This window comes from Temnothorax longispinosus, chromosome 11 (genome assembly GCF_030848805.1).
Source record: "Temnothorax longispinosus isolate EJ_2023e chromosome 11, Tlon_JGU_v1, whole genome shotgun sequence".
NCBI lineage: Eukaryota > Metazoa > Arthropoda > Insecta > Hymenoptera > Formicidae > Temnothorax > Temnothorax longispinosus.
In genome coordinates, this window is record NC_092368.1 from 15,440,548 (window position 1) to 15,464,086 (window position 23,539).

At 38.2% G+C, this 23,539-nt stretch overlaps 3 protein-coding genes across 8 annotated transcripts; 1 reads left to right on the top strand and 2 right to left on the bottom strand.

Moving 5' to 3' along the window:
- Positions 1–346: 346 nt before the first annotated feature.
- On the bottom strand, positions 347–6,383 carry LOC139822325 (glutaryl-CoA dehydrogenase, mitochondrial). Its single transcript, XM_071793942.1, has 8 exons — positions 6,153–6,383; positions 6,007–6,039; positions 4,618–4,986; positions 4,189–4,318; positions 2,479–2,698; positions 2,026–2,255; positions 1,475–1,635; positions 347–1,367 (listed from the first exon to the last, which is right to left on the bottom strand). The coding sequence occupies exons 1-8, from the start codon at positions 6,217–6,219 to the stop codon at positions 1,300–1,302; spliced, it is 1,278 nt and encodes a 425-aa protein (XP_071650043.1). The 5' UTR covers positions 6,220–6,383; the 3' UTR covers positions 347–1,299.
- A 640-nt stretch (positions 6,384–7,023) lies between these two features.
- LOC139822326 (caveolin-3) lies at positions 7,024–13,604 on the bottom strand. 2 transcript variants are annotated; one of them, XM_071793944.1, is made up of 4 exons: positions 13,462–13,604; positions 11,302–11,390; positions 10,206–10,385; positions 7,024–9,469 (listed from the first exon to the last, which is right to left on the bottom strand). In XM_071793944.1, the coding sequence occupies exons 2-4, from the start codon at positions 11,386–11,388 to the stop codon at positions 9,272–9,274; spliced, it is 465 nt and encodes a 154-aa protein (XP_071650045.1). In that variant the 5' UTR covers positions 11,389–11,390; positions 13,462–13,604; the 3' UTR covers positions 7,024–9,271. The 2 variants fall into 2 exon arrangements, with proteins under 2 accessions (XP_071650045.1, XP_071650044.1); XM_071793943.1 differs by lacking the exon at positions 13,462–13,604 and having other exon boundaries at positions 11,302–13,440.
- Positions 13,605–13,668: 64 nt separating this feature from the next.
- On the top strand, positions 13,669–23,137 carry LOC139822324 (uncharacterized). 5 transcript variants are annotated; one of them, XM_071793938.1, is made up of 8 exons: positions 13,669–13,808; positions 14,979–15,236; positions 17,492–17,580; positions 18,326–18,852; positions 19,096–19,350; positions 19,807–20,040; positions 20,315–20,566; positions 21,527–23,137. In XM_071793938.1, the coding sequence occupies exons 4-8, from the start codon at positions 18,435–18,437 to the stop codon at positions 21,658–21,660; spliced, it is 1,293 nt and encodes a 430-aa protein (XP_071650039.1). In that variant the 5' UTR covers positions 13,669–13,808; positions 14,979–15,236; positions 17,492–17,580; positions 18,326–18,434; the 3' UTR covers positions 21,661–23,137. The 5 variants fall into 5 exon arrangements, with proteins under 5 accessions (XP_071650039.1, XP_071650038.1, XP_071650040.1 ...); XM_071793937.1 differs by having other exon boundaries at positions 14,979–15,190; XM_071793939.1 differs by having other exon boundaries at positions 14,979–17,580; positions 19,810–20,040.
- Positions 23,138–23,539: the final 402 nt, after the last annotated feature.

The following is a 23,539-nucleotide window of genomic DNA, read 5'->3' on the forward strand; positions in this document are numbered from 1 at the left end:
TATAGATTTTTATATTTTCATTTAGTATCAAATTAGTCTAAAGGCACTGAACACTTATACATAGATATATAGATATATATTATATTTATACGAAGACCTAGTTATTAGATTAAACGTGAGAGAGAGAGTGAGAGAATGAGAGCGAGAGAGAAAGAAAGCGCGAATGAGGAATGCCGGCATTGTACATTACGCGGCTGATTAATCTAAGATCACGAAGACGAGGGAAAAGAGCACGATCGATCTGTAAATATATCGATCCTATCGGTTTTTTTTTTAATTTGGACCACTGAACGGGAATCTGACCGCGTTCTTCGGAGGTGTCGCTAATCAACGACGTTCTCTCGATTCCCGGCGAATGTTTCGAGACGCAGTGGCGCGGGGCAATTTTCATGATCTCGCGATCTCAATCGCGAACGTATATCTGACACGCGCAACAAGCATGCCGTTAATACGTTTCGCCTTCGGCACGCGATTTAATTTTTAAGTTCGCGTTTTTTTAAAGCTTTGACACGGAATCCTATTCGGGACTCGAGGGCGTCCCTTTTGAAACGCGCGACCTCATGAAAGTTGATCTTGGCCGGGCGATCCAGGACGATCCGGGATCGCGCGAATCGCAAAAACGCCCGGGGATCGCTCTCGAAGAACAAAGGAGAAGGGAGAACAGAAGAGTCTCGATTTGCGCTTTTGTCGCGCAAATTCTGTTCTCCGTCGAGAGAGCCACGCGTGCATATAGCTAATCGCGAACGAATGAAAGAGCGGCGTGAACGGCGGGATACGAAAGGCGAGAGCGAGAGAGTGAGTGACGGCGTATATTGAAAGAGCACACACCATGAAATTGTTAAAACCGTAAAGTAGAGAATAAACGAGCAATAAAGTATATCGAGTGATTAAAGCCTTATTGCGGCGATCCGAATGCAGAGGTAGAAGATTGCGCGGTTATGCGAGGAGGAATAGCGGAGGAAAGTGGAAGGGAGAGACACCATTATCGTCATTTTTTTTTCGTATCGATCTTGTGCAATAAATTTATTAGGCCCTCAACCTTTTGTAAAAGAGATAAAAATACTTTTTAGCTGTTCAATATATCAGTAGATATATATTAATACATCAGCGTTAAAATGTACAAAAAAAATTCTCATTATAAAAGTAATTAATTAATGATCATAGAGGGGAAAAAAATTGACAATGACTATTGTCACTGCTGTATTCAGCATAAGCGTGTCGAACGCTTATAAACGTGAAAATCGATAGCCACGTGGCACGTACAAAGACAGTCTTATCATTCGGTCACTTGAGTCCAGCTTATCCCGAGAACGCAGCGATACCGGTGATCGCCCTCCCGAGAATCAACGCGTGAATATCGTTTGTACCTGTGGAAAAGAGAGAGAAAAAGGAGAAACAAAAACAGTCTCTAATGACCGCGATTATAACGACTAAAATACGACTCGTGCTAAACGATCGCCGTTTTTCCGCGTACCTTCGTAAGTGTTGACCGTTTCCAAGTTCATCACGTGCCTGATCACATGGTACTCGTCCGAGATCCCATTTCCGCCGAGCATATCTCGCGCGGATCGCGCGATCTCCAACGCTTTGACGGCCGAGTTTCTCTTTATGATGGAAATCATTTCCGGCGCGGCTCTACGGCACATGAAATCATTTCTTGCCTTTCTTATACGCGCGCGTACATGTTACACGCACATAGTTGTATATTATGTATTAGCGATATATAATATTATTATATCGCTAATATACATATAACATGTATAATATATACTCAAATATAATTTTATATGATATATATCATTATTATTATATATATTGTATACATGTTATTATATGTATATTCATATTTAATTTAATATCGTAAATGATATTATGTAAAAAGGGTGAAAAAAGGGTGATTGATCTGGGAACATTAAAATATTATATCTTCCTATTAGAAGAGTGGTAAAATATTGCATTAACTCTATCTGTCTTCGGGAACGGATTAGATCATCGGCTCTTCGCTCGAGTTGAAGCGCATTTTACCTGTTCTCGTCCTTCAGTCTACCGACTCGCAGGCAAGCTTGAAGACCGATCGCGATGTCGCACATCATGTCCGCCAGTTTCTTCTGCACGAGCTGATTCGCCGCCAGCGGTCTTTTGAACTGTTTCCTCTCTAGAGTGTAAGATCGGGCGATCTTCAGGCAGGCCTCCGCCGCACCCAACGCACCCCAGGCGATGCCGTACCGTGCGTTGTTTAAGCAACTGAACGGTCCCTTTATCAAGTTCTCTGTTATTAGATATCCTAAGCTATGCAGAACACGATCGCGTGTGACGACCCCGTTTTTTATAGTCATTAACTTCTTTTTTAATATATTCTTAGAAATATCAACCAATAACGATAATTAACGGTCAACGGTAATGAGTCGTCAATTGACTATTGTTAAATGAAAATGCATAATATATAGGAGAAATTTCTCTGGTTATTAGCAGGCTTACTCTGAGTCCCTGAACATTCAGTAAATTTTCTTCTGGCACGATTACGTTATCCATCAGGATCATGCCGGTGATAGACGATCTTAAAGAAAACTTCCCCTCGATCTTTGGAGTGGATAATCGATCACCCGCAACTTCCCTCTCGACGATGAACCCGCGGATCTGACCGTCATCACATCTCGCCCATACTATCAACACGTCGGCGATGGGCGAGTTTGTGATCCTAAACGAGATTCGACATTTTGACTAGGTAGGGGAGATCGGGGCTCGTTAGCACAAGAGACAATAGCTCCCACACAGAACAAAAAGCTCTAATAGACGTCCACTAGACGTCCATCATGGAGATTAAAAACTTCCATTAGACATCCATGTAACTTCCCACGGACGTCCACTACACATCCATAGTTCCGCATTTCACACCTCCATTCGACCTCCATTAGACGTATTGATAGATCTCTTTTAGACGTTTATGTATATAACGTAATACTTCTAAAAATTGTATAAAAATTAATAATTAAATTATCTAAAAATTTAAATTTACTTATAAAACTTAAATATTGATCTGTTAGAAACATTATGTATATAAATATATTATACATCCATAATAAACGTCTAATGGATGTCCATTATGGATTTGTAGAAGATATCTATGATGGAAACAGTATGGATCTCTATTAGAGATTTATCTGATGTCCACCGTGGAGTTAGAGGTCGCATGGAGCTATGGAGGTTGTGTGGACGTCTAACGGATGTTATGTTCCGTGTGTAAGTTGGCAATGCGTCCCTTTTATGTATTTATAGCAAAAGAAATAATGGAAAAGTTATCACAAAATATTTCTTTTATGATATAGGTACTTTTCCCAAAGTTTTATTTAAATCAAACAAGTATTACAATAGAAAAAGAGAAAACTCTATTTCAAGAGGTGACAAGTAAATTTTCGAGCGTTTCAAAATATCGTATTAATGCTCTTCAGCTTAAGAAGTAAATAAAGTGACGTATTATTAGTTAAAAGAAAAGTTTCTGCTACTATACAGCATGTCATATTGAAGAACAACAGTAATTTATTGTAAACAAATGACTGAAATCAAACGTATGTAGGGATGGGGTATGTTGGCTCATATCAAGGCATGCTTAACTTGACTTGTTGTTGCCGCACGCGAGACCTGTGTGAGCATGTGATTTGCTACCTACAATGCTGACAGAAGCTAGATATACTTATATTTATATTAATATTTTTATATTAAAGAAAGCTACATCTAAAATAGTTTACAATTGTTCTTTTGCAACAGCATTTTGCTAATCGATCATTATAAAATAACTTTAAAAGATACAATCTTTATCAAGAAGTACACATCTGTTACCCGTTTTGTGTTTCTATTACGTTTTTATTAATTTAACATGGACTTTTGTCGCATAGCCAACTTACTCTACTATCGGAGCAAGTTGGCTACAATGCAGCATGTTCGTATTTCACTTATTACAAAGAAAATATAAGTACAGTATACAGGAGCGTTCTTGGCATGAAAATGTAGAGAAAGGTTCTCTCTATCATATTAGTACTGTTTAATCATGAAAATTAGTTGTTTAAAAACTCAAATGTCGAAATTGTGAAAACGGTGCCAACGAACCCCGGTCTCCCCTACTATAATATGCTCGTTCGCGAGAAAATATCTTTTCTTTTTGAACGGCAGAGAGTACTAGCGAGAACTAACCATGTTTTGCTGCCGTTCAATTTGTAGACCTTTTTGTCGGAATCATAAATGGCTCGGGTCTCCATCGCTCCTATATCGCTACCGTGATTGGGCTCCGTCAAGCCGAAGCAACCGATCTTTTCCCCGGAAACTGAAATACACTTTAAAAAGCTATCGCTTACGGCTCCAACATTTGGAGTTAATTTTCGTTAGATTTATTTTATTAGCCAATTTATATTAATGTTTTTGAATTAATTAATTTAAATTAATAAATCTGTTATCGATCTAATTTTCATAAGTAAAAATCAAGTCTTATTTCCGTCCGTCGCTTTATTTTCCGTAGTTTTCGGAGATAAATAATTAAATACTTTACTGTACAAAGTTCTAAAATCTGTTTTAGAAATTAAACTGGGGAGAGTAATTCTACCCCCAAAAACCGCTTGCACGCACCCATTTTAGGCAGAAATCGCTCTTTCTGAGCGTCGCTGCCGAACATGTAGATTGCGCCGATCGCGAGGGAGGATTGCACCGACAATGCCGATCGATACCCGCTGTCGACGTTCTCGATCTCCCTGGCGAGAAGCCCGTAAGCCACCGAGGACACCCCGGCGGCGCCGTAACCTTTCATGGTACAGCCCAGCACCCCAAGCTGGCCCATCTGCCTCATGATCTCCCGGTCGAAATGCTCCTTGCGATTCGCTTCAATTACGCGCGGCAGGAGCTGCTCCTGACAGTAGGTACGGAACTGATCCCTCATCAGAATCTCGTCCTGCGTCAATTGTGACTCCAACTCGAACGGATCCTCCCAATTGAAGGCAGCTGACCCACGAAATTCAATAATTCAAATTTTCGATCAAAAGTACGCGCCGCCTGAATTAATTTCTAAGGCAATTGAATATTCTTTTTACGAAAATGAATGTCTTCTTTGTGTGTGTGTGTGTGTGTGTGTGAATTATACTTTTTACAAAATTTATTATATAGACCAGGGTTGTGCCGTTTTCATAGAGAATATATAGATTATTTACATTATGTTTACACGAATATTTTACGTAGACAATATAAACAATGTAAATTATTATAAATTGAATGATCGATTGATTAATTGATTTTCTTTGAACTGTATTTTTGCAAATAGTCCTACAAAAATAAAAAGTTTTAGACTAGTTTAAATTAAATGCATTTCAATTTTAATTTATTTATTAATTGTACACACTGGCATAAAAATGCATAATATTAATATAGAAATATTATTATCTACGCTGATCTCTATAAGCTTTTAAACAACAAAAAGTAGTACATTGTTTAGCTCACAGTTGCAAAACACACAATATACATAATATTTATTTTCTCTTTTCGCAGATATAAAATTAAAATGTTTAAAATCGTTGTTAATTTTTTCTAGCATCCTAAAAATTGTGCCCAAGTTTAAAATTATAAATAAATTTCCATATTTCTGACGAAATATGAATCTTCAATGATCCTCTCCATAGATTATTCATTATTTACATAGTTTATATTGTATACATGTAGATGTAGATTTATTATATTTTACGCGTAAACGCCCAACCCTGGTATAGACAGCATACGTTGTGTAATATCATAATAATATAACGATAGAACAGTAAACATCTTTTATCAGTTATCAGTAAAGATGAGATAACGAAATCGTAATGTCGACAGAATGAACTACCGACTGAGTCGCGCCTCTGCATCGTGCTACCATCTACATTTTACGTCAAGGCTGTAGATCATCAGAGTATAGATCAGTACAAATCACCTATATCTGCCTTTTATCTGCCTGATGTTTATAGATATGATTTACAATTAAGTGTGACTTACGTCTCCCTCGGAGTGCGGCTGAGGCGGAGATCTCTGATCAGGATTTAAGGACGAATACGACGAGTTTTGATACGACCACATGATCTAACGAAGAGTCCTAAGAGTCCTAAGGTCGGTTAGGTCCCTAATGGATTTTCAAAGGATACGCCTCGTGGAATTAACGCGACACAAACGGCCGGTCCTCAACAACAATCTCTGCATGTGGCTCGCCATGTTGAGCAACGACTGATGATAGCGACAAAACACTGACTTTGTTGATCTCGTTAAAAAAAATTCTCTTATCAATCGCGCTTAAAGGCGCGCCTACATCGAGCGATCAAGACTTCAAGCAAGTGTTTCGACATAAATACTTCATTCAATACCTAGCTCCGGTGGACTGGCCTCGACTATTCAGCAGTCGATGACTAGTCAGCTGTTGCCGAGAGCATCGTGAGACTTTACATAGCGGTTGGCTGCGATTGGCCCCACGACAATTCGGAGGCAAGTTTAAATGGCCGTCGGTCTTTTAGAGTTTAGAGTAAGGGTTCCCAAACTTTTTTATCAAGAGATCCATAATCTTTATAATGGCCAGGAAGTTAGATATATGTATATATATTATTGCGACTTTAATTACAATTCGGTCATCGCTGTGTCAGATGTATATAATATAAAAAAATTTTGAAATAAAAATATTTTTTTATATGAAATATTTTGTTTTTATATAATTTTCAAAATTAAAATACTTAAATATATAATTAATTAAAGAAATTACTTAAAGTTCGGGCTGGATCTTGGTAGCTTAATCATGTTCTGTTTCACTTATTATTGTTTGTATAACAAATATTGTTTATATGAACAAAATATATATATATATATATACACACACACACATATATACATATATACATATATACATATATACATATGTATATATATACATACATATGACTTTCGCCGGTGGATTGTCTGAATTGTTTGAATTATAAAGACTCTCAACATTTCGTGTCTTCGCAGTGCAAAATCCGGAAGATAAGTACCTTTCTCGTGTAAATTCTACATTTTATTTGCAAAAGTTCTCTTACAGAAGATTCGTATGTACAGCTCCTAAGTTTCGATGTTGTGGAAAATACCATAGAAACACCTTAAAAAGGACGCCAAGTGTTCGCGTATTGCGCGTAGCTATTGCGCGAAACAATGTTGTTTTAATCTATATTTGTTATAAAAGTAAGGTGTAATAAATGACATCAGACATCGTGCCAAGCATTTTATACATATTATAAAATTTAATCCTTTCGCACATAAATAATTTAATTCTTCTGTCATATTTAATAGAATAATAAAGTATTTAATGCAAGAGAACTTATTAATGAACATGAAAAATTGTGTTTATCATGATATATATATATATATATATATATATATATATATATATAATTCTTTTATTATCAAAATGCCTATTACAATAACAGAATATTTCGACTGGGATTTCGACTTAAAAAACTTGGCGTTGCTAAATAAATATCTATGCAAATCTTAATTCTACTTCGCACATATATCTGTTCATATTTTAAATTATAAACTCGATCTTCATTCATACGAACTTCACACATGCACATAAAACATTTACATGGATATTTCTTTAGTAACGCCAAGTTTTTTAAGACAAAATATTCTATTGTTTTAATAGGGATTTTAATAATAAAAGAATTAAATATCATAATAAATATATTTTTTCATGCTCATTAACGAGTTCTTTTGCATTAAATACTTTATTATAATAGGGATTTTAATAATAAAAGAATTAAATATCATGATAAATATAATGTTTAATGCTCATTAACGAGTTCTTTTGCATTAAATACTTTATAATAGGGCGTGAACACTTGGCGCCCTTAGTTTACTTTTTTAAAAAGGTGTTTTTATAGTATATCACGCATTTTATAGTAGCGTCTTATATGTCTTATATGTAATGTGTTGATTTTGTGTGATGTAACGCAAGACATATAACTATAAACAACTAACAATTTACAAATTTATATGTTATTTAATATGAAGTACCTATAATACCTATATAATTGGATTGATGAGGTTGTTTTGAGCTATATCGAGACGTGTTAGAGTTTATTGAAATATTTGGAATGAGCAGTGTGGGTTGAGAGAGTGGATATAGTGATAATGTTATTGGGACTTGATGTTCCGCTTACAATTGTCTACAGCGGCTGAGAATGCAGAGAAAAACCATGATAGGATGGTAACGATGACAAATTTACGCTATATAGAGTATTGAAAGTACAGCTCTGTGTTACGCTTATCGTTTTATCGAGAAACATTGATTGCGTTAATATTAATTGTACGATTGTACAGAAATTAAATGGACGGATCTTTCCCTCTTTGCGTTCTTTGCTTTCGACGCGACGTAATAAACATGTACTCCTCTTGCATATTTATATGCCTATTAATAATTTCTCTCCTCGTATGCATTTTCTCCCTAATAATTTATATTCCCAATTAAATTGGAATTTTAGATTAATATTTTACTAAACGGATCCCGCTCGACGGCCCGCGTATTCAGATCACTTCTCATTTGGATAATAATTATCTTCTCGTCTGACGAAGCACCAAGACCTCTCTCTCGTCTTGGATTCGTGAGTGGACGACAAAAAGTAAACAAAAAAAGACTGGCCCGTGTAAAGTATCGACTGGCCTGCTACTCGAGCTTCTTAACTCCCGATCTGCGTCCACTCCGAGACATGCGCACGAGTTAAAATTATATTATACCTCCTACAAGGCCAGCACGAGAGACCTTTACACTCACTAGTACACTTAACAGCGACTCGTTACACGCTATATTGCAGGTAGTTTAACGGAAAAAAAATTCTTTGACGCGCCAATATAACTATGAGCTACAAAAATATACCGCCCCGATTATGTACGATGCGCATGTCGCTGTGTCCTTCTCGCCTATCCTAGACCGTCCGCGTTTTCTCGATGTTTATATTAGGATATTACGTAAAAATTATGGTGTATCCCACTTTTGATATGTCCCTCATTTGGACGTCTCGCAAGTGTATCGCAAGTATCTCTAATTAGACGCCTCCTCTCTGGCCGCTTAACTCTAAACGCTATAACACTACCGACATGTACGGTTTGCGCGATCGCATCGCGGCGCGTTTGTATTCAGAAGGATGCGGAAACTGCGATAGCAGAAAGTCGCTGCCGCACGCGAACTCGACGGTGAAGGGGGGCGCCCGTCGAAGCCGCTGGCGCCGCTGGGACCGCCGCCGGATTACACGATCAGCAGGTCCTCCTTCTGGTGAGGGCCGTCCGGTAGCTTCTGACTGAATACGCGGATATTGTAGCAGAGGTAACCCAACCCCTCCATGATCGGCCGTACGATCGCCTGCGTCACCGCCGCTAAGAAATTTCGCGTCGCCGCGCACGTAATCTTCCACACACGCAGACATGGTGCGAGACACCATATATGCTGCAAGGGATAACAAGGGTAGATGAATATATATGAATCGTTTAACGAGAGTCGAACGAGACCAGCCACTAACTGTCGAAATTTTAAGGAACGAAAAGCGATCCGTTTGCTTTAGATTTTTCCCGGAAAAGCTTGAGAAAAATTGAATTCGAGGGAAAATATAAATTCTTTCCATAATTATTTCGCATCTCAAAAAAGAATAAAGGAATTGTCCGTCTTGTTTATAACTGTAATAAATATTAGATTTCTTCAAACTATCGGTATCTAATGTACAGAAGAAAGTGTCAAAACTTATATACTCAAATTAACTATTCATTGTTTGTATATACGCAACAATCTATAATCTTCTTGTAACAATTTCAACTTTTTATTTCAACTTCTTTTCTTGGAACTATATAAAATGACTATTCAAGCAAGTTTTCTTCGTTTAACGCAATATAATCTCATTTCCACGTTAAAATTAAAGATATTTTCAAAATCAGGAATATTCTTGTTTTTTCTGTGTAAACGTAATCGTTTATGTTAAATTTATTAAGACCAATTAATTAAATTGAAAATGAATATGCATGACGTTTTAATTGCTGTTCCGCGATCTTAAATCAATCTTGAGTAAGCACTCGACGCGTGACGTTTTCCACTTGCCATAATCGTGATACACGCGGGATACACCCGGAATCGATCGGTAGAAATCGGAGGGAACACACGGACGCGCCGTGAGGTGGGTTATCGGACTCACCTGAAACGCGAGACAGGCGAATGTGAAACCCAAACACAGGGCGAGCAGAGGCGCGATGAGAACAGAGAGGAGTACGTAGCAGCATCCCCTGGAGAGCCGGAAGCAGTGGCCGCTGAGCCGCCAGGCGCATTCGGGACTTCGAATTCCTTCCGGCTCGCCGATCACGTCGTCCCACATCACCTGCGTACGATGCGTTCACGCTCGCGTAAAATCGATATCAATCGCGCTTCAATCGCGCCATTTAATTCGACACGGTGCATGCATGCGATCGTGCGGGGGATAAGCGGCGGTTATTACTTTGTCGCGGGCAAAACTGTGAGCAACGCGATAGTCAGCCTCGTCAGCCTAAAGTCCCATTAGGGCCACTTCGACCAACGCTGATCAACGGCCTGATTATACGTGATTTTCGTCGATTCCTTCTTATTGAAAGATCATAACCCTCGTATTCATCAAATAATAAAAAATTAATAATTCTATCCATGTTACATAAACACGTTTTCGTAGATATTTTAAAATAAAATCGAAACACCTTTATTCAAATTAAAGAGAAGTAGTATAATGTTTGAAAAGATTGGTTAAAAACGACATACACAACGACAAATATCTTGTTGTTGGCGACACTGCTGATTGAGTTAATCGTCGATTAAAGTTAATCGGCGTTGGTCGAAGTGGCCCTTTTAGTCTACGTCGTTGACCATCGATCTTCAATTATTTTCGCGGAGAAATGTGGTTCGCGGCTTTCAGCTTTTTCCCTTCACGCTGTCGCTTACAAATCCGACAATTTAAAAATACAAAAAGTGCGAACAAGAAAAAGCTTGATTAATCGTTTTCTCTAATAATTAAATTATGTAACGAAGTTGGAAGTTTCAACTTGGAACTTGCAATGTGTAATGCAATAGATTGGTACGGTGCTTTGTTAGGAGATGAGAAGATGAAACAATCATGCATTTGAGAAACAGACTTCAAGGACGCGTGCCATTCATTTCCGTTGATTAAAAAAAATCCACACCGCATTAAACTTTCATCAATGTGCAAAATTTTGCGAAGACAAGTACAAGTTCTGATACATCGATCGCTTGGAGGCAGCTCCGTTTACCTGAAGATGCTGATTCAGGTTGTTGGGGTCCCGATCTTCGAGCTCCTCGGCGCTCTCGGCCGCCGCGGAGGACTCCGGCTTCTCCATCCCTGGAATACGGATAGTCGGGCATTTCGGCATGCCGCAGCGGAAGCTGTTCCTGAATCTCCCCAGCATGGTTCCCCGCTAGTGGCCCGAGTGGTCACACTTTCTTTATTCCCGCCCTGGGGTGATTTTTCGCGACTTTCACGCGCCGCCAACTCGCGGCGGCAAACGAGGACGAGGAGCGGCTTTCCCTGCCACGCGGCGCGTCACCATCGCGAAAATGACGACTATCGCGAGGGATACGTACCCCCGGGTACACGTATCCATAAGCCATCGATTATTCCCGTTAAATAATAAATTCGCGCGCTACACTGGCTGTGCGACGGAGTCAGCAAGCGGAATTACCCGCCCCCGATCGAGAAAATAAAGAGGAGGACAATAGGGTTGCGATCAAGGGTGCGCGATCGCCTCCTCCGCGACGCGCGACGAGCCTTCGCCGATCTCGCGACCCGACTGCGTTGGGGGGGGGGGGGCGCGTATTTACGTGTACTGTATAGCGTGTACCTTCCCGTAATCGCGGGCTATCGATTCGAGACGCAACGGGGCTACACTTTCAACTCTCCCCGTCTTGACTTCAACTGTTGCACTCGGCCAGATTCTATAGCGGGATTGCGCGACGAGGTCGCGGATTTTTTTATAGGCACGTGGCGTCGCGACGTCGCCCCCTGCGAGGACGATTGCAATGCCAGTGCAATGCCGCTCCGAGATAAATTTTCGACGTCATATATTTCTTTTCAAAAACAATTTCTCTTAGAGCATAAAAAATCGTATAAAATACATATATACTTATTAACATAAACTTTTTAAATTAAAAAAATAACCCTATCAATTGAATGAACTGAAAAAGATTTCGTGCTTCTTTATCTGAACGACATGCAGACATGTTATCACTTAATTAGACTAGATTTATAGACTAAAGTCATGAGAGGCAGGAAAGCAAACTGTTTGATATTTTTTCCGTTTTTCCTTTTTCGAGAAAAGAACAATATATCACATGTTTTGTCGCAGTGACAAGAAGGTAAAAAATAATTTTTCCTATAACGCCAGCGTGAAATGGGCCGCTTTTCGCGCTTGTTTTGAGTGAGCAAAACGATCCATTTCGCAATGATGACGTAAGCGTTGAAACATGGAGCCATTTCTCAACTAGTGGAGAAATGAAATTGTAAAACAAGCGCGAAAAGCGGCCTGTTTCACGCTCTTGTTAGGAAAAATAGTATGAACAACTCGTGGGAAGAGTAGTCGAGCCCAAATGAGTGTGATGGTCGCACTCGGTTCGCTCGTGCGACCAACTTCACACTCATTCAGAATCGACCACTTTTCCCCACTAGTTGTACAATATACTATTTCGGCTAATCTGTAAAAAATTACGAGAATTATGGGGTGTAGAAGCGGCCTGAACGGAAACTAGACGTAAACCAGAAATTACGATACCGCGACTTTGCCCTACTTCCTTCAGAAAAGTTGCAGATCGTATCTATATCGCCGCTCTTCCCCCTGCTCATAAACGACCGGACGCGGTCTGCGCTTTACGCTACGCGCGATTATCGACTCGCGAAAAGTTTCAAGTACCGAGAAACCGCCGAGCCTGCGACTGTTTCCGATTCTTCCTCGTCGCGGGGTTTTTACTTCGTTCTCGGGTTTTAGTTAACGCAAAACTTCCCCGGGAGAACTCCCACGCGATTCTCGCTCCAATTAATAATAAATTCCTCCATTACACATGCCACTAGGTGTCCAACAAAGACACAAAGTGGAGCTCGGCCGATCGAATTACCTGCTTCGCGTCATCAATTATTTCCGCGATTCTATTCCGACTCGCTACTACTCCTCGTCCTTAATCACTCGCTGTCTCGGCGCATTACGACGGAAAAAAAAGTCGAGGGATCCGGTTCTATTTTTTTTCTTCTTCTCCTGTTACCGGCGACGCCGTTTCTCCACCGCGAGGGCCGATCTACCGAGACTGAGATGCGACGGCACGCTACCGCGGATTCGGGAGATCTGGAGAACACGGGATCTCCCGAGGGTGGATCCTCTACCCTCGTTCTCGGGAGAGCGCGCTCGCGGAAACGATATACTCACTCGGTTCGCCGTTCGCCACCCTGGAGCCCCTTATTTTGCCGGTGGATCGTGAAATATTGGAAGGAACCCTTACTGCCTGGATTGCGGCACTGACACGCGCGTCGCTTCACTTTTACGGGAGTAGAGCAGTATTCGTGGTACACTTGGGCGCTACGCGAGTATAAGCATGGCAGGGGAATAATCCGGAGAATTCTAAGGAAGAGAGAAGTGGACAGCGGTCAGCGCGGCTGCGCACTGCCGAGGATTTCAACCCCTCGCGGCCGGTCAGTGTTTGTTGATCCGACGGGGTACAACCACCCCGGAAAACGAAAGTGAACGGCCCGCGCGGGCGACGTAATTTCGATGCCGTAAGAAAAAAATATTATTGCAGTAATATAACACAAAGTGAAGACAAAAATTAAAATACTGCGACGGTTACTGTAAAAAGTGTCATAGTGTAATATTTTGGGGGAAAATTAATTGTTAAATTAACTGTTAAATAGCTTTAACCAATATTTTTACGTCAAATTTCATTTTTCACAAATGTATAATAAGTGAACGATAATTTATTCATTTTTTCGTTCGTCATAAATTCAAATTGAAGATTGCGCGGGGAAAAAATGCTTCTTTCGATTCATCGTTGTGATGATTCGATATTAATGGAGCGCGATAATTAACGTGACGCAAAGCAACTGCTATTATCGTTGATTATAAGTATAATAATATGCGCTTAATTATCAGAACATAACGTTTGAAATTTCCATCTACAGTCAACAGATGGAGTCAGTGGTATACACGTTGAAATTAACTCGCAGCTTTACCAACAGATCGTGTAAAACGATCGTTCAATACATTTATATGAATTTAAACTAATTTAAACAGTCCTCGTTTTATTATCATCAATTGTAACAAAACTGGTTTATTTCTCACTCTTTCCTGTTACGTCATGTCTTACGTAACATTCTATAAAAGATCAACGGATAAAAAGATAACAGGCTCTGTATAATGTATTTCATATATCAGATTTATTCATATCAGATTCATGTTCAGATTTTTTTAAATTATGCAATACATTTAATTATGCATACGTAGTTAGGTATTTAAGTTTTCAGCCTAAGAATATAAAAAAATAAAAACAGTTTTATTATCATTTTTCAATATAATCAATCTTTATATCAATAAATTTTTTAAAATAATGAATTAATTTTTCTATACTAATAAAAACTATTCTGAATTTTGATCCTTAAAATACTTATTTTTATCCGTAACACTTAAAAATAAGAAATAATGTTCGAAAGTCTAATTTCTGCATGGAAAAAGTTTACCAAATAATGAAAAAGGTGATCTCCGCAATGTTAAACTATTTTTTTACGATATAGAAAAATTAATTTATCGTTTTAAAAAATTTATTGAAATAAAGAGTAATTATATTGAAAAATAAAAACGATTGTTTCATTTTATCCTTAAGCCGGGAACTTTTAGACATTACTACATATGTAATTATTACCCTTTTTTCACGTTGTTATCGCGGTCAAAAGGATTCGAGAGGCGATTGCTACGATTTTTGACACGAGACACGCGTCTCGTCGCTGTCGATTCCAACGGAGATCGTCGAGGATCAACGCGGACAATGCGGGGTAGCGGCTCGATCTGCGGATGACGAAGCGGGGGAGACATGAATGGAGGTTGACGTCTGGCGGGTGTCGCGAAGGACATTCCGGCGCTTAAATCGGATCTGGAGCCCAATTGCGTAAGCACGACAGTCACGACAGGCGTCCCGTCACGAGCCATAACGGGTGCGCACTTTTGTCGTATTATAGATGGAAAAGTGCCATACAATCACCTCGTCCGGTCCCCTCGTGATCCCGCGTCGGGAATTGCGAGAACGAGAATTCGCAGCTGACGCAGCCGCACCTCGATTCTCCCGCCTGGTAATTCGCGTATATCTCACTCGGCGATCCATTCGACGTTAATCCCCGATGGAATTTCGCGCGCCGATGTTTCATCCACAATTTTCCAAATTTATTCGAGCGCCTCTTCGAGCGATTCTGTTGACACGTCGCGTGATAATCCATAACACAGCTTTTACTCGAAGTTTTGTATCTCCATGTATGATTTATCGTTACATTATTATTATTATTACTATTCTGTTATGTTATATTAATTACATTATATTATCTCATATCTCTTTCACTTCAACAAAGTTATTATTATTTTATTGTTTCACTCTGTATTTTGAATGGATGATATCTTCTTTGGAAAAAATGAAGAGGTTGTAGTGGAACATTTGCAGTGGATTAAGAACGATCGTATGTCGTTTAACTCCAAAAGGTTACTGTTCAATTCTAAAAATATATTCAATCTTTTTCCTTCAGTTTCCTAATGCATGTGTATAAATAGAGAACTAAAAATAAAAGATATTATACAGAGAATACAGAGAAACTGACAAAGAGGATAAAGTGCTCGGGCTTCTCGCAGCCCTTGCTAGAAGACTATGAAATCCCCATTTTCTTACGTCATCCCCATAGCCGCTGAGTCACGCCATTCTATCGCACCCCACGGGACATCGTAAACATTCGCCACCCTCGTATTCAGGGCTATCGGGTGAAATTGTATGTCCCGAATAGCGCTCGGGGTATATGTTTTCGAAACGTCGAGTGTGCAAAATGTCGGAGAGAGAGCATTTTCGTACAATCGAAAGCAGAAGGTAGGTTCCCAGAAAGTGAGATCAATCTTCGGTGACATGTTAATTATCAAGAATTAAAATTACCTAATCTGTCCTTTCGGAGAGAAATTAGTTTCTGAAAATCAAGATTGATTAACTTCTCTTTTAGATTACCTTTCTCTCGAGTTAATTTTAAAGAATTACAATTGACTATTTTTTTTTTGCATAAGATTGATTCGAAAATCAAGATCAGTTCCCTTCACGTTTCTCGAAAAATCATCACTCGTCACTCCGTGGTTCGATTATTCGACACCCTGTACGTTAGTCGCGGCGCCATAACGAAATGTAAATCTATAGCTATTCCGTGATTTCCGTGGCGCGGCCGGACTCGCCAACCGTGTCAATATGTAATTCCTCCGGTTATGAAACGAAAATTTACGAGCACAAGGCCGCCCTGTGCCATTATCATAAGTGAAGAAATTAACGTAATCACAGTCACGACGGCCCTTTCAATTTCCTCAGTAGCGACGACAACGACGACGGCAGCGGCGGTGGCGGCGATGGCGGCGGCGGTGGTGGTGGCCGATATATAAAACGTGTAATTCAAGATTTCCCATGGATCGGTTCGTGCTCGAGATCGGATCTGAATTGCGTCAATACGCGCGCGTTGCATAATGATCTGTAATATGGCATAACTCCGCGTATCGCGCGCACACGCCCGTCGCGTTCACGATCACGATATTTCTATTTTGCAGCGCTATCGACGGGGATATCACGATGTTATCGTCGTAATATGTGGCTCTTGGCCAACGATCGACGGTTTATCAAGCTAGAATCGTTACATAGGCGTTCCGTTGGAACGTAAACATCCACATTGGACGAGGTATTCTCCTCTCGACGCGAACAATGAAGTTCACCTTAAATTCACACGTCGGACTTCAGAATAGAAACTTTCCACGTTTATTCTCATGTCTATTCTTATATTAATTTTAAATACATGGGTATTCTGGTTCTTCAGTCATTTCGAAATGCAGACTGACACGACTTACACGGCACGTAAAATTAGAAATAGAATAATAATATCCTAAATTCCGACACGAATCGACATGTAGATCGTCTAAGGTTTAAGACGCAAACTTATAATTTAACACAGAGGAGACCGAATTGCCATTAGTTTCTGTCGCGACACGCGATACATAGCCTCTGTAAATATACCATGTCGAAAGGTGAGGATGCCAAACACATGTAAGAAACACGAAAATCAAACAGTTCGAATCACTGTGCGATCAAGCGTTACCGTGCCAGCACCTCGTCTTCGCCGATGCCTGTCTAGATCATTCCGCTTCGCTCGTTTCAGTTGTGATAACATTTATTTGCATGTCATAGAGTTCCGTGAAACGAAAGGCCTGATATATTACGGATAAATTGTGCTACACGTTGGATAGATAAATCAGAGAAATTACTCTCTTCACGAGGTACGAGTATCTTGTTTACGTATCGTATTTGTTTCCCTTGTCTCACTTTACTTCGTGTTAAAATAATTTTTAGATACTCTATTATTGTTTAAAACTTAAGTATTTATTTATTACAATTATTTTTAGATACTTTAATATTGCTTATACAATTTAAGTATTTTAAATAAAACTATCTTTTTTTTCTTTATTTTACTCAAGAAACACGTTATTAAACAATTAACAGTTATTTCGATCGTGTGTGCCTTCAAATTATAAAAAATGGCTCCCAGCGAACGTTACGTCTTGTTTAATTTAAAGCAAATTCCTTCTGATTAATTCATCCGGCGCCCATTCGTGTTAACAGTAAACTCATGTTTCTTAATGCATATATATGTTCAACATTGTTTAACAAAAAATCACTTTTTTGGAGCACAAGAACGAGAATAATCGTTTCTTATAGTTTCTTGAACGCTGAATAGCATCCCGTTTGCTAAGTTGCTCTACCACAATTTTACAGTTAAAATTGCAAAAAGGAACTATTTTAGTGTATTTTGGCATATTATAACTACGATATGTGATGTGCTGGAGAAGTTTTATTGCAATTAAAATTCGATTCCTTTCGATAGTTGTTCCACAAAATTATATTATTCGCAATAAAGCATAAACAATATGAAGTAATTTGGGATCAAACCATTTCATACGTCGCGTTACTTCAAACCTGCAAACGTAAACATTGCAGCATACAAATGTCATCCATCTTTTTCAGAATTATTCCAAGGCATATTTTTTTCCGCAACTGTAGCACAGAGGATTGAAAATTGTCCAAAAATTATTTGGCACAATTTGCAACACGCCGGGAATGCTACGTCAGAAAAATGGAATCGACGAACGCTGAGAGAACGCAGCAACGTAAGGATGAAGCCGGGAGTTTGTCCTTGTTACCCTTGTGGCCTTATTTACCCCCATCGACAGCCGACTCGTCTTTTCTAACTCTCAGTTGTAACTGCGCAAGTGGCTGCGAAGAGTGTAATTATGGAGCTTTTGCCGAAATAAGAGAGAAATGCGCCTACAAGAGACGGAGCAGGAAAAAATTCCCGAGTGCAAAGAAGTCTTTTTCTTCCGAGGGGCCTTCCTTTGTTGAGGTGTCTTCTTCTTCCGAGGGGTCTTCCTTTGTTGAAGTGTCTGTTCCTTTTAAAAAGACATCTAACTCATTTGAGGAGAATACGAAATCGCCTAAAACCAACGAAGTCTCTGTAGTGAAGACCGTAACGAAGACCGTAACGAAATCCAAAAGTATGTTTCGAATTCGCGTTGTATAGGGTCTAGATATTTCAATCCACAGTTTTCAATCATAATACTTGTCTACCATACATCCGTAATTATTATTCGTAATTCCTACTTGACAAAAAATTGTTCGACTGTCCACTTCGCTTCCGAGAATCAAATGTTTAGCATGATCTCTCTGAGAGATCCGGATCAATTTGCCGAATTATTTTGTATTTCGTGTTTGGTCTAAAGTATATTTGTTTCTAACAGGCGAACTCTTTGTCAACTACTGTCCGTATTCCTCCGATAATTGCAGCTGCAAATCGGGTTGCGCGAAATGCGACTACGCACTCTATACGTATACAGTTAAGAACAAAAGCAAGTTGACAAGTAAAGTCAGACCACTGTACGTAAGATCCTCAAACGGTTTCAGGAAGACGTCTAACGGAAGTCGAAAAACTGCGAAATCATTTTCATTATTTACTATGAACATTTCAAGGAAGAAAAAGGCGAAATTTCCTAAAAGTACGTTACACGTTCACATTCGTAAAGCGCTATGTAATTCAAAACTTTTACTTAAAATACTTTCTAATTATACTATCCGCGATTACATAGCTTTAATTTGACAGATTTTCGACTGTTTTAACTCCAAAAATTAAATATGAGTTTAGTTGAATACGGCAGATCAAAACTATAATTTATCTAATTATACTTTATACACGAAAAAAAATTATGTATTAACAGCATTAAATCTAATTGGAAAAATAATCTTGTTATATCAGTATCTTCCGGTATTCCGGTAATTAGATATTAATCTTTGTTATATCAGCAATCCCGGTATAACAGTGTTAATAAAATAAATACTTGTTTTATTAAATCAAGAACATGACATATTATATCAAATTAACAAGGTTATTTTCCATTAGACTAATGTAATAAGACTCCGTTAATAGCACACACTGCTTCTATATAAATTTGTAGTAGAAGTAGCCTTGGAAAGCTGCTATCCCGAGTCCTCCAGCAGTTGCGATCGTAAGTCGGTCTACATAAAACGTAATGTCAAGCTGTATACACCTAAGGAACGAGTACCAAAAACCGAGAAGAGGACATCGGCAAGAATTTCAAAAAACCTAAAAACAACGAAAACTGTGAGAACTCTAAAACTGATCAGCAGTAAGAAAGTTCCGAAGAACGTAGTGGCGGAAATTTCTGAGAGTACGTTACGCACAAATTCCATGTTGTACATTTAAATCCACATTTTTTTAACTTATAACACTCGACCTATCATGACTGTCACGCGATAGATTTTCGACTATTTATTTTACTTCCAGAAACCAGACATATTAAATATTTCAATTCGGGATATATATAGCTCAAGCTAATTTATTTTTATTAATTTATTTCAAGTACTAATATACTTTTATACGTTATTTTTTATTTTATTATTATATATACATACATTCTTATTATACAAATTTTGTTTTAATAGGAGACTTCATGAAAAACTGGTTTCCTGATTCGTCTAGCAGTAACAGCAACGACTACAATTCGGGCTGTACGGATTGTGGAGAGATCATAACTACAAAGAAAAAAAAGTTGAAACACAGATCCGAGAGAACGAGAGCCTCAACAAGTACAAGATTATCGGAACTTCTTCGTAATATCGGAACGTCTTCGGTAATCGAGGAATCAGTTAAAAATAAGGAGGATTCGAAACAAACAGCGGAAATATTTTCTAAAAGTACGTTCAAAGACCATCTTAAATTTTTATGGAGGATAATCATGACATGTATAACTGCTTTCCTTGTAATTAAAGCTGTTAAATTTTTATGGACGATAATCGTGACTACTTTCCATGTGATAATGTATAACTTATCATTATTTTTCTTCTTTATAATTTCTTTTTTGTATATAATTTTATTAATTACGATGTAATTTGAGAATTATTTGTTTTACTGCAAAAGCTATAGACATTTGATTACTCCAATCTGTTACTCGGAACTAATTATTAACTACTATTAACTATTGTGAATAATATTATTTTTAACCACCATTATTAAGAAAATATTTTAACTAAATAATTATCAACTCATGTACAGACATTTCTTGTACACTGTTGAAAACAGAGGTCCTGTGTGTTAAAAAAAGTCCTTGTTAAAATTTTTGTGTAAAATAATCAACACATACGTGTGTAGATTTAACATATGCCTGCTATGTTAATTGAACTTTACAAATTTAAAATGTAAAATAATTAAAATAACTTAAAAAATATGTTAAAGTAACACAATTTGAACGTATTTATTAAATGTGTTAAAATTTACAGAAAAAGAATGTTGATTTTACTCTATAAAAAAAGTAGGAATAAACATTTACAGAAATAGAGTGTTGATTTTATCTTACAATCTCAACTTCAACATAAAAGTTATGTTAATTGTACACATAATTAACTTCAAATTACGATCAGAATTACATTTCTTTTCTGTTAAAATATTTTAACATAATATCAGTGTTACCACTTAACACATCCATATTATGTTAAATTAACACAAAAATTTGAGTGGACCGTTTTGGACATGTAATTTATGTTATATTTAACACAAATTTTCCAACAGTGTATAGATGTATTAGTGTAGATACTTTGTATAGATATATAATATATATGACATTTCTCTCTTTTATAAATTTATTCTTGTGTTCTAAGATCAACAAACAACAACAACAACAAGGGCTCCATCAGTGACACGGAGGGCAGCTGTGACCTCGCTCGAAAAATCTACGTGTCCGGGTGAATCGATCAGATTAATTAAAAAGCCCTTCTCATCTTTGTCACGTTGATCAGGATTTTTGATAAAGACTAAATCTTTCTCATCGAGCTCGAAGAACATGGAAATAGCGGTGGATTTAATGGTGATGCAACGTTCCTGCTCGTCCTTGCGCGTGTCCGTGAATCGGGTCTCGCCAGCCTTGGCGCCGGCGATAATGCCGGCCTTAGATACAAGGGAGTCGGTCAGAGTTGACTTTCCGTGATCGACGTGCGCGATGACGGACATGTTTCTGATGTTCTTCTTCTTGTCCATCATGGCACGGATCTCGTCTACCGTAAAGTTCACCATCTTGGATGTTGCCCGATTGCCGACGGCCTGGTTCGAATTATACGTGCACCAACTATGGCGGACTCCCTCGGACGTTTGTCGCGGTCCTCGTGCGACTATTCTGAAAGTGATTCTTACTTCACTGATGAAGATTGCTGCAATACGCCAATCACGTCGCACGAAAAACTTGACTGCAGGATTTTATCGGAATTTTAAACAATATGCTAATCGAATTAATAAATAATTTAATTACTGATATTGCCATAAATAATTAATACATTACGGATGTCCTATAAGAAATTTGTGATATACATTAATTAACGACGCTTAATATCACACGCGAGGAAATTATGTTAAAATAAGCCAATACATTAATATATGATAAATCTCGTTGTATGTATAATATTGAGTTATGTATATACATACATACATATATACATATATATGTTGCAGGCATAATACAAAATCAGGCATTTTACAAAAAGCCGGCATAACGAGATTTTTAGATAAAAAATAGTTTAGAAATGATTTTAGATAAGAAGAGTTTAGAAAAATGAGATTCTTGTACATAATATAATAAAAACAATTTGTAAATATATGCGTGGGCGCGTGGCTCCGCTCCTCCCCCGGATAAAAAAATCTAACTCCAAGCCTATTTCTAAAAACTTAAAACTGAAACTTGGTTAAAATGGGCTTGGAGTTAGATTAGTTTTTTATGCGGGGAAGGAGCTACGTCCCTCCCTTGCCTACATATGTACTGTCTGTACACACATATCAGCAAATTACTTCCCTTAGCACTGAGACTCTTATATTTCTCAAATATTTAAGCAAAATCTAAATGATGCGCGTTATAAGTAGGTACATGCATGACGTTATGCCGACTTTTTGTAAAATGCCTGATTTTGTATTATGCCTGCAACATATATATATCATATATGATATATTATAAACTTTACATATTACATTAATTTATTTGAATATATTTTACCATAACTTCTCTTATGCGTAATAAATACCGATCAATGGGAAAATTATTATGTATGCGATTTTCATGTAATTACTATTGAACAAATTACTAATTTATGTAAATGAGTACCGGTAGAAGAGAAACATTTTAGCGAAGTGACATTTCTCATCCTAATCAAACTGTACTCACTGTATGTTTCTTTTCAGAAAAATGTATAAGCAATAAAGGAATAATATATTTTGCATAAAATGTGCTACAGGAAGTTCCTATATTTAATCTAAATATAAACTTTATATTATTGCAGATAGATATAATTTTTTATATATAGCGAAATTGACCTTTCTCTCTCTTTCTCCCTCCTACGAAGCTTTCTTTCCCTTTCGAGAAGACTCTTTCGAGACCGACTCGACATCCGGACGGACCCGATTAAAACGGTCACAATACAAGTTAATCAGACACAACGGGATCCGTCGGTCGGGGGGGGGGGAGGATAAATTAAATTAACCCTCTCGCGTCGCCCCCGCAGAAAGCGGCGCACAGCTGGAATGCGATTGCGTAATGCAGATAAAATCGAAATAAGAGATTACTTCGCGCAGGAGGACTGAAATGAAATCCCGCAATGACATGCAAATATTTAGATAAGATTGTCTACGCC

Bases quoted from the DNA above. Each gene is read 5' to 3' on its own strand.
- LOC139822325 (XM_071793942.1), bottom strand. From the start codon at position 6,219: ATGGCGAGCCACATGCAGAGATTGTTGTTGAGGACCGGCCGTTTGTGT. The intron at 2,699-4,188 runs GTTAGTTCTCGC...AATCTCGTTTAG, and splicing joins TTGAACGGCAGCAAAACATG to GATCACAAACTCGCCCATCG. The intron at 1,368-1,474 runs GTACGCGGAAAA...TCTTTTCCACAG, and splicing joins AACGGTCAACACTTACGAAG to GTACAAACGATATTCACGCG.
- LOC139822326 (XM_071793943.1), bottom strand. From the start codon at position 11,457: ATGCTGGGGAGATTCAGGAACAGCTTCCGCTGCGGCATGCCGAAATGC. The intron at 10,386-11,301 runs GTAAACGGAGCT...CATCGTACGCAG, and splicing joins ACCTGAATCAGCATCTTCAG to GTGATGTGGGACGACGTGAT. The intron at 9,470-10,205 runs GTGAGTCCGATA...TATCCCTTGCAG, and splicing joins TCGCCTGTCTCGCGTTTCAG to CATATATGGTGTCTCGCACC.
- LOC139822324 (XM_071793938.1), top strand. From the start codon at position 18,435: ATGGAATCGACGAACGCTGAGAGAACGCAGCAACGTAAGGATGAAGCC. The intron at 18,853-19,095 runs GTATGTTTCGAA...TGTTTCTAACAG, and splicing joins GACCGTAACGAAATCCAAAA to GCGAACTCTTTGTCAACTAC. The intron at 20,041-20,314 runs GTACGTTACGCA...TTGTTTTAATAG, and splicing joins AGTGGCGGAAATTTCTGAGA to GAGACTTCATGAAAAACTGG.